The sequence below is a fragment of the Armigeres subalbatus genome, chromosome 1, assembly GCF_024139115.2.
Source record: "Armigeres subalbatus isolate Guangzhou_Male chromosome 1, GZ_Asu_2, whole genome shotgun sequence".
NCBI classification, from domain to species: Eukaryota; Metazoa; Arthropoda; class Insecta; order Diptera; family Culicidae; genus Armigeres; species Armigeres subalbatus.
The window spans coordinates 237,329,028-237,338,474 of NC_085139.1; the positions used below are offsets into that span (position 1 = coordinate 237,329,028).

Sequence of the window (9,447 nt, forward strand, 5' to 3'; positions counted from 1 at the left end):
TGAAAACATTGTAATTCCTACATGGTTCAATTCAACCAGAGGAAAAATCCTAACTGCCAGAGGCAATTGAAATGTATCAATAATAACTAAAAAGTAACATAACAAATAAGGATGATAGTGTTAAGAAAACACGGAACACCTAGTCTAAGAGATGAATGCATGTATTATATAATTAGCAAATAAAATTAGTTAAAAAAAATAAAAAAAAAAAAAAAAAAAAAAAAAGCGCGATCGAACGGACGAGATGAGACACACACGTTTGCTACCGTCCACTTTGGGGTTCCATTTCTTCCGGTTGGATATATTTCTGTGTTCGGTAAAGGGGTTTTTGTTCTAACTTTAAGGTGTACAGTGTGTTGCAGGTTTGTGTTGACGGGTTATAATATAATTCGTTTGGGTATGTTGAGCAGCTTACGACATCAGGTGTTCTTAGGCTAGAAGGCTGGAGTGGAAAGGTCCGAAACCAGTTCTATGTGTATTGCTCTGGTCGAGAAGCACACGAAGATGGCTATATAAGCCTTTGTCGGAGATCTATTCCGCACTGGAGATTTGAGAAACACTGGGCCGCAGTAATCCACACCAGAGATGGAAAACGGCCGTGCTGGCGTGACTCGGGACGATGGCAGATCAGCAGTGCTCTGTTGGATCAGTTGCGGCTTAGTGCGGAAACATTTGACACATCGGTGGTAGGTTGATCGGGTCAGGTATCTTCCTCCAAGAATCCAATATTTCTGGCACAATGGTGGACAGCATCAACTGGGAACCAGCATGAAGGAGAGCCTTATGGTAATGATCGCAAAGTAGACGAGACAGAGGGTACTTGGATGACAGGATGATTGGGTGCTTGCTTGCTTCAGGTACATGGGCATTCTTGAGTCGTCCGCCAACACGGAGGAGTCCGTCGAGTGTCAAGCGTGGCCGCAGCCATTTCAATGCGGTTCCGGCGGATGTAATCTCTGCTAGCTCATCTGCAAAAGTTTGTTGCTGTGCGAGACGAGATAATGCACGATCAGCAGCCAGCAAATCTTCTGTCGAAAGAAGTGTTGCTCTTTCTTTTGACAAGCTTCGTTCTGCAACCTTAAGGGAATTGATGTACTTGATGCGGTATGCAACCACACGACGTATTTTGAAGAATGATGAGAAACGAGAGAAAAACTGATCTGCGAGTGGGGTTTCTTCACTAGGCACCGCTACTAACGAAACATTGCGTGCCTCTTCGACTGTAGATTGGAACTCTTCGCGATCGGACGATTTGGAAAGCCACGATGGTCCGTTCCACCAACGGCATTGGTTTAGTTGTCCGGGTGTCAGACCTCGGGATAGTTCATCGGCTGGATTGTCAAAGTGGCGTGATACTTCTTCCATTCTTCTTGTAGGTTGGGTGGAAGTGGCCTGTCCCACTCGTAGGGACTGTTATCCTCAGTTTTCAATTACCAGAGGCGTTGCATAAACATTTTGGTGGCAGCTATCACCAGACCAACCAGACCTAATGGGTCAAATATTCTAGCAATGTAGCAGATCACCTTGCGTTTTGTGAGTATTACTGCAGGGAGCGGCATATCGACGTTGAGCCGCAGCATGTCCATTCTTGTGTCCCAAACAACTCCTAATGTTGAGACGAATTGATCGTCTTGGAGATTGTGGAGCGGTTTTATCGCTAAGTCTTCGGATGGTACGTCAATCAATGCTTCAGGCACGTTGGAGGCCCACTTTCTCAAAGAAAACCCAGGGATCGCAAACATGTCAGTGATTTTGTGACGCTTCTCGATGGCATCCTTCAGATTTGTTGCTCCGGAAAGGAGGTCGTCTACGTAGAAGTCCTCGATGACTGCTTGAACGGCTTCCATGAAGTTCATCCATAGCCAACTGTAAAGTGTGCGGGTGGCCAGGTATGGAGCTGCTATGGTGCCGTACGTGACCGTCAGAAATTCGCAGGTGTCGATCGGATCCAATGGAGTTCGGCGGAATAGAATGCGCAGGAAATGCTGATCGATGGGATAGTGGAGAACTTGGCGATACATTTTTTTCACGTCAGCAACGAAGGTGATCACGTGAAACCGGAATCGAATAATGGTGATAACAAGAGGCTGCTGTATCACTGGACCGACGAGAAGTGTATCATTCAGGGACACTGCGGTGGACGTTTTATAAGAGGCGTCGAAAACCACACGCACCTTGGTGGTAGTACTACTCTCCTTGAACACCGGATGGTGTGGTAGGGAACGGTACAGAACAGCATCATCAACAACATCAAGCTTGTGCATATGCCGACTCGGAAGTATTCTTCGATGAACTCGTGGTAGGTTTGCTTTAAGGCGGAATTTTTCTCAAGGCGTCTCTCGAAACTTTAGAAACTTGGCGAGAAGAGATAGTATCCATCTAGGCGTACTTGATATCACCTCCTTACACTTGAGAGCTTTTGCATGCCGGTACAGTATACGGCAAAACAATTGAAACGATGGAATCATGTCAACTATGCTCAAGACCTCTAGATTCATGCCGCTTGAACTTTGAACCAGCCGTGTATGACCGTGAGAAAATCATCATGCGTGCATTACGAGAATTGCTCATTCGCACAGATTCGATGGATACTCGCCTAGGGAACTATGGCGAAAATCTCCGAAAAATCAATCGATCAATGTTTGGAGCTCAACCACAATCTAGGCCGACTAATAACTCGTTACATCAGACCTCATTTTCGCGATGCATTGATGAGCTAAATTTAGACGACACTGCTGAAGACCCTATTAACCGCTCCAGGTCTTGTGACGACACGTCGTTCTTCGAAGTCTTGGATGAGGTAAACAGTTCTCTTGCACAAGTTCCGGATAAGTTTTTGGTGGGGTCAAACAAACGTGTGCAAATCGTCACAAATCGAATTGACTCCGGAAACAATAAAACCAACCCTTGACGCTATCTACACACACTTATCAGCAGCTTTCGACAAAATGAACCACTAAATAGCTATTGCTAAATTTGATAAATTTGGTCTAAATGACAGGGTACTTACTTGGCTTCTTGGTATCTTACCGGGCGCAGTATGTCTGTTAAACTTGGTGATTATGTTTCATCGTAGTTTCCAGTATCTTCGGGTGTTCCCCAAGGTAGTCATCTCGGGCCATTCCTTCCCTTGCTGTACATGAACGATGTCAATTTAATCCTGCGTTGCTTTACTTTGTCGTTTGCTGACGACTTGAAACTATATTACGTGATTATAAGTCCACAAGACGCCATATTCCTGCAGCAGCAACTCGAAACTTTTGCAGACTGGTGTCGTCTCAATCGCATGGTACTTAATGTAACTAAATGCTCCATAATTTCATTCGGTCGGAAGCAATCGCTCTATCAACATGACTGTTATTTAAACAATATGGAACTGCGTTGAGAAACTACTGTTAAAGATTTAGGAGTAATGTTAGATTCCAAGCTGACTTCCATTAATCATATCTCCTATATCGTGGCAAAGGCCTCCTCGCAACTAGGTTTCATCTTTCGTTCTGCCAAACAATTCCGAGACATATACTGTTTGAAAGCTTTGTATTGTTCAATAGTGCGTTCCTTAGTAGAATATTAAATTGTTCCGTAGCGTGGTCTCCGTACTATCAAAATATTTACCGCATCGAATCAATTCAACGTAGGGGAAATGTTCCGATCTCAATCTCACTGTACATATATCCATCTCATCGCTAAACAAAGAAATACGGTACCAAATTCGTCGCTTCTTTTTGTCAACATGCGTGCTCACTGCTGAAAAAAATCACAAAAATAATAATCAAACCAAATTCCTTTCCATTGCTTTGTTTTTGATGGGATGGAAATAGGAGCTATGAGATGAAGTGGAGAACCGTTCCCCTAAATTCCTCCGTTTTGCTCTCCGTTTTCTCAATTGGAGAAATCCGTTAAATCTACCCAGCTACGAGAACCGATGCAAACTAATTAACTTAGATCTTCTTCAAACGAGACGCGATATCGCAAAAGCATGTTTTGTAGGTGATTTGCTGCAGGGTTACATTGATTGTTCAGAGTTGCTTGAAAAAATTACAGTTAACACTTGTAACCGCCGTCTCCGGTCACAATCATTTTTGTATTCCAGCATATCAAGAACCAATTACGGTTTAAATGAACCCATTAAGAGTATATGTCGTGTATTCAATAGGTGTTATGAATAGTTCGATTTCCATGTTTCTCGTCAGGTTAACAAGAATAGAATTAAGATTATTATGTGTTAGATTTAAATTATTTTGCTTAATTTTAAGTTTGTCATTGGGGTGTTTTTTAAGCCTGTTGACTGTATCAAATAAAATAAAATAAAATAAATGACCTTGTCGGCCAAATGTCCTATTCGGTGAAATGACCTATTCGGCGATATCACCTATTCGGCCAACTGATATATATGACCTATTCGGCCAGCTGGTCTTTTCGGAAAATGACCTGTTTGGTCAAATAACCTGTTTGGCCAAATGACCTATTCAGCCATATGACCTGTTTTCGTCCAAATGAACTTTTTTCACCCAAATGGTCTGTTTTAGCTCAAATGACCTGTTCGGCCAAATGACCTATTCGGCCATAATACTTATTCTGCCCAGAGACCATTTTCGGCCAAATGACTTGTTTCCGGCAAATGACATGTACGGAAAAATGATCTTTTCGGCCGTATGACCTATTCGACCAAATGACTAATTCGGTCAAATGACCTTTTTTCGGCCAAATGACCTATTCTGCAATATGACCTATTCGGCCCAATGATCTATTCTACTAAATGCCCAGTTCGGTCAAATGATCTGCTTCCGGCACATGACCTGTTCGGCCGAATGACGTATTCGACCTTATAACCTATTCGGCAAAATGACCTATTCGGCAAAGTGACCGTTTTTCGGCCAAATGACTTTTTTTTCGCCAAATAACTTGTTTGGCCAAATGACCTTTTCGGCCATATGACCTATTCGGCCAAGTGACCTGTTTTCAGCAAATGACTCGGACGGCAAAATGATCTATTCGGCCATATGACCTATTCGGCCCAATGACCTTTTTTTCGCCAAGTGACCTGTTCGGCCAAATGGCCTTTTCGGCCAAATGGCCTTTTCGGCCAAATGACCTTTTCAGCCAAATGATCTGTTCGGTCAAGTGACCTTTTATCGACCAAATGACTTTCGATCAAACGATTTATCCCCTCGTATTTCCATAACTAGTGAAAACATGCACAGTTTAGGAAAAAAACTTATTAAATTTTTGTATTTGCCTGACGCCTGTGAACATTTTCATAAATATTGATCCATGAAAATGCTTCTTCCCTTGCCAAACAAACAAAACATTTTTATGTTCCACCCATTCAGCGTCTGTTACGGAGTTTATCTCAAATAATAATTCTCCGCATCACGGACCACGGACGGAGATCAGCACCGCATTCCGTACCATTAGTCTGTTGATAGCTAGATGAAATAGGAGTTGACAAAAGAAGATACTCAAGTAATTGGCTCCACGTTGTGTACCTTAATTTGCTCTACAAGTAGCAAGAATTCAAACCGGACTTTTTTGAATTGCAAACCGTCCACAGACAACTATTTGAAATAAATTTCTTTTCGAAATTCATCTTGATATTCCTCGGAGAACAAAATGTGCTTTAGAGTAGTATTAGGTTTAATGAGGCCAATCTATGTGAATTTATTTCATTGGTTTTTCAAATAGATTTTAGCCAAATGTTGAAATGTTCCTTCATGTATGGAAAAAAGTTGTTAAAGATTATTTTTCCCATCATTCCAGCCCCGATCCTCCGACGCGGCGTCGTGATGGAAATAGGGGTGGCCAGGCGACACACCGTTGCTGCACAGGACCGGGCACGCAGGGATAACTCGAGTAAATAACTGTTTTTTCGGTCCCTCGTGGAAAGCTGCCCGCAGTGGCCATTCTTGAGAGAATTTTAACGACGAAAGTAGCACGTCGTAGCTGTACCATAGATACCTAGTCAGAAAAGTGATCACAAAGTAATGGGTGAAGCTACAGCAAGGGTGGTCGACCTGTGGGCAAAGAACGTTCTTGTGAAATCGACCGAAAGACAGTAGTAAAAGTTCGCGCTCGTGAATGTCCGGTGTTTTGTTTGATTTATGTGCTTTTTACGAGATTTCATGAGCTGCTCCCCTTTATTAGAAGAAAAGAATTTCCCATTGATTACAAACCTCCTACAAAGTTTATGTTAAGAATGATCGTTGAAAACACGTTATGGAATTCTGCAAGTGCAATTGTACACAATCGGTCAAATGGGGATGATAATATTATGATATTATGATTATATGAATTTTTATGGCCATTAAAGGATTTGATTTAATTTGCTTCATTTCCCACAAGCCAATCAGTTTTTTCTGCAGAAGTGATCCAACCCGGAGGCATCAACACTCCGCCGCCGCCGGTCCCCCATTCAGTGTTATATCAACCGATAACCGGTTCCGCTTTCCTGTCAATGGACAATGCCACTGTCCAACACAACTCAACCGACGATGGAAAGGAAAACGAAGCAAGAGACCACCACCAGCATCAGTCGTTTATCCCCAAGGATACTGGAACGGTTGAGGACGATTTTCACGCAATAATCTGTCGTTTGCCGTGGACGGACGGACTACTGTTCGTTCATCGTCGCATCGAGTCGTGGAGTACAAAGCACGGTCATCGTTATCCTACTTGCTGGTTTTCTTTTTACTTTTTTTGCGCTTCACTCGAGATGCGGTCGATCTTTTAATCCACGTTAAACGTTTTTGGATTGTTTGTGACATGTCGTACCTGTTTGGAGTGTTGGAATGAGAATTTCAGCAATCAGGTCACGTGATACAACAAAGGGAAAGCGATTGAGAAGCTTAATAGCTGCAGAAATTATGGAGTTGACTTAACGATTTCTAATGTAAAGATAATTTTCAGATTTTAAAAATCTTTCCCCGTCGCAGTATTTTTTCTTAGTTTTAGAAAAATGAGGATCAGAAGTTTTTGAATACCTCTAAGGACGTGTTGCCTTGAGCACGAATACTTGAAGACGACAAAGTTTGAAAATATCCGTCAACATGTACAGAACAGTAACTTTATTTTATTTTATGAAATCCACCAATGATGAAGGAATTGGAATAACAACATGGACGGTTCTTCCAGCTGTCTTTTCGTGAAGCTCCGTCATTGTCACAAACGTCGTCAACTGTTCTGTGGCATCGCAAACCATTCTAATCATTATAACGGTGTCAACGGCGGCATCTTCCCACGCTGGCTCGCTACTTGCTTACTGGGTAATAAAACGGTGATTGAGTGATGACTGATGGTACTTCGATCACATTTGATGAGTTTTAATACATTTATGGCACGAAGACGGCACGTCGTCATTCCCGCAGTACGAACTCCGTCGGTGGTCACGACAATGAGAAGTCGTTAGCTCACTTTTAAGAGCGGATCAGTTAGCCGCTAAATAATGGCCCTTTCATGGGGAAGACCGCTTTGAATCGGTGCGCCGCCGGGAAGATAAAATTTACATCGTTATCGGCGTGAAGTAGATTTACGACCATCGCGGGGATTGCCGCCACGAAAGATCAACGAGCCACCCCACATACGAACAAAAAAGTGGGCATAACTTCGGCCCTGGGAAAACTTCCCAGTTCTGCGAAGTGCTGTTCGTTACGTACGCGTGATTTTTCCGACAAATCGATGTGTGAAACTTCCACATTTTCCCGGGAAGGGGAAGATTTGTATACGGTGATTGGCTCTGCGTCGAGTATTCGCCGAAACTGTGTTCACATTCAAGCGAAGCTGAAAAAGTTGTCCATATTTTCCGCTTTTTTCCTCAACCCAAACTGGTCCCCATGGAGTCATTTAGTCATCAATATTTTTGGATGGTCGTTTTTTTTCTGCTCCAGCGTTGTATGCGGTTCGGTTAAATTCTCGTGATTTATTTTGATGGAACATAATTCTGCCTGCAGGAAACAAAACGATGAAAATATGATATTTCGTCCATTTGTTTCGTAAACATTATGCCTGTTCAATAGTTCATACTAGTAAAAGAATAATCTACATCAATTATGAAAGGTGTTAGAGATGCAACTTCGTTGAAAATGAAGAACTTCTCAACAAGTGTATTTAAGGTCAACTTTAACTTTAGAGTTTTGGTACAGGAAGGCAGAGAAAAAGGAAACTTCTATCATTTCATAGAAACGAAAACTGCGAATAACGACAGGAATTTCGCCATTGCACAAAAAAAAAAACAATCTAACAATTATTGTATAAAATCTTGGCATATTCAACTCTGTAAGCTTTTAATACAAAAAATGTAAGCTTTTAAATACTGTATTGAAATAATACAAAATTGGAAATTGGAAAAGGCCCGGAAGCCTCCTTTCAAGAGGCCCGGAAGCCTCCTTTCAAGAGGCCCGGAAGCCTCCTTTCAAGAGGCCCGGAAGCCTCCTTTCAAGAGGCCCGGAAGCCTCCTTTCAAGAGGCCCGGAAGCCTCCTTTCAAGAGGCCCGGAAGCCTCCTTTCAAGAGGCCCGGAAGCCTCCTTTCAAGAGCCCCGAAAGCCTCCTTTCAAGAGGCCCCGCAGCCTCCTTCCAAGATGCCCGGAAGCCTCCTTTCAAGAGGCCCGGAAGCCTCCTTTCAAGAGGCCCGGAAGCCTCCTTTCAAGAGGCCCGGAAGCCTCCTTTCAAGAGGCCCGGAAGCCTCCTTTCAAGAGGCCCGGAAGCCTCCATTCAAGAGGCCCGGAAGCCTCCTTTCAAGAGGCCCGGAAGCCTCCTTTCAAGAGGCCCGGAAGCCTCCTTTCAAGAGGCCCGGAAGCCTCCTTTCAAGAGGCCCGGAAGCCTCCTTTCAAGAGGCCCGGAAGCCTCCTTTCAAGAGGCCCGGAAGCCTCCTTTCAAGAGGCCCGGAAGCCTCCTTTCGAGAGGCCCGGAAGCCTCCTTTCAAGAGGCCCGGAAGCCTCCTTTCAAGAGGCCCGGAAGCCTCCTTTCAAGAGGCCCGGAAGCCTCCTTTCAAGAGGCCCGGAAGCCTCCTTTCAAGAGGCCTGGAAGCCTCCTTTCAAGAGGCCTGGAAGCCTCCTTTCAAGAGGCCTGGAAGCCTCCTTTCAAGAGGCCTGGAAGCCTCCTTTCAAGAGGCCTGGAAGCCTCCTTTCAAGAGACCTGGAAGCCTCCTTTCAAGAGACCTGGAAGCCTCCTTTCAAGAGGCCTGGAAGCCTCCTTTCAAGAGGCCTGGAAGCATCCTTTCAAGAGGCCTGGAAGCCTCCTTTCAAGAGGCCTGGAAGCCTCCTTTCAAGAGGCCTGGAAGCCTCCTTTCAAGAGGCCTGGATGCCTCCTTTCAAGAGGCCTGGATGCCTCCTTTCAAGAGGCCTGGAAGCCTCCTTTCAAGAGGCCTGGAAGCCTCCTTTCAAGAGGCCTGGAAGCCTCCTTTCAAGAGGCCTGGAAGCCTCCTTTCAAGAGGCCTGGAAGCCTCCTTTCAAG

At 44.1% G+C, this 9,447-nt stretch overlaps 1 protein-coding gene across 1 annotated transcript; it reads right to left on the reverse strand.

Annotated features, from left to right (window-relative positions):
- Positions 1-1,430: 1,430 nt before the first annotated feature.
- LOC134207113 (uncharacterized) lies at positions 1,431-2,264 on the reverse strand. The gene has a single exon (XM_062682830.1). It carries the CDS (start codon positions 2,262-2,264, stop codon positions 1,431-1,433), a length of 834 nt encoding a protein of 277 aa, XP_062538814.1.
- Between the last annotated feature and the right edge of the window lie 7,183 nt (positions 2,265-9,447).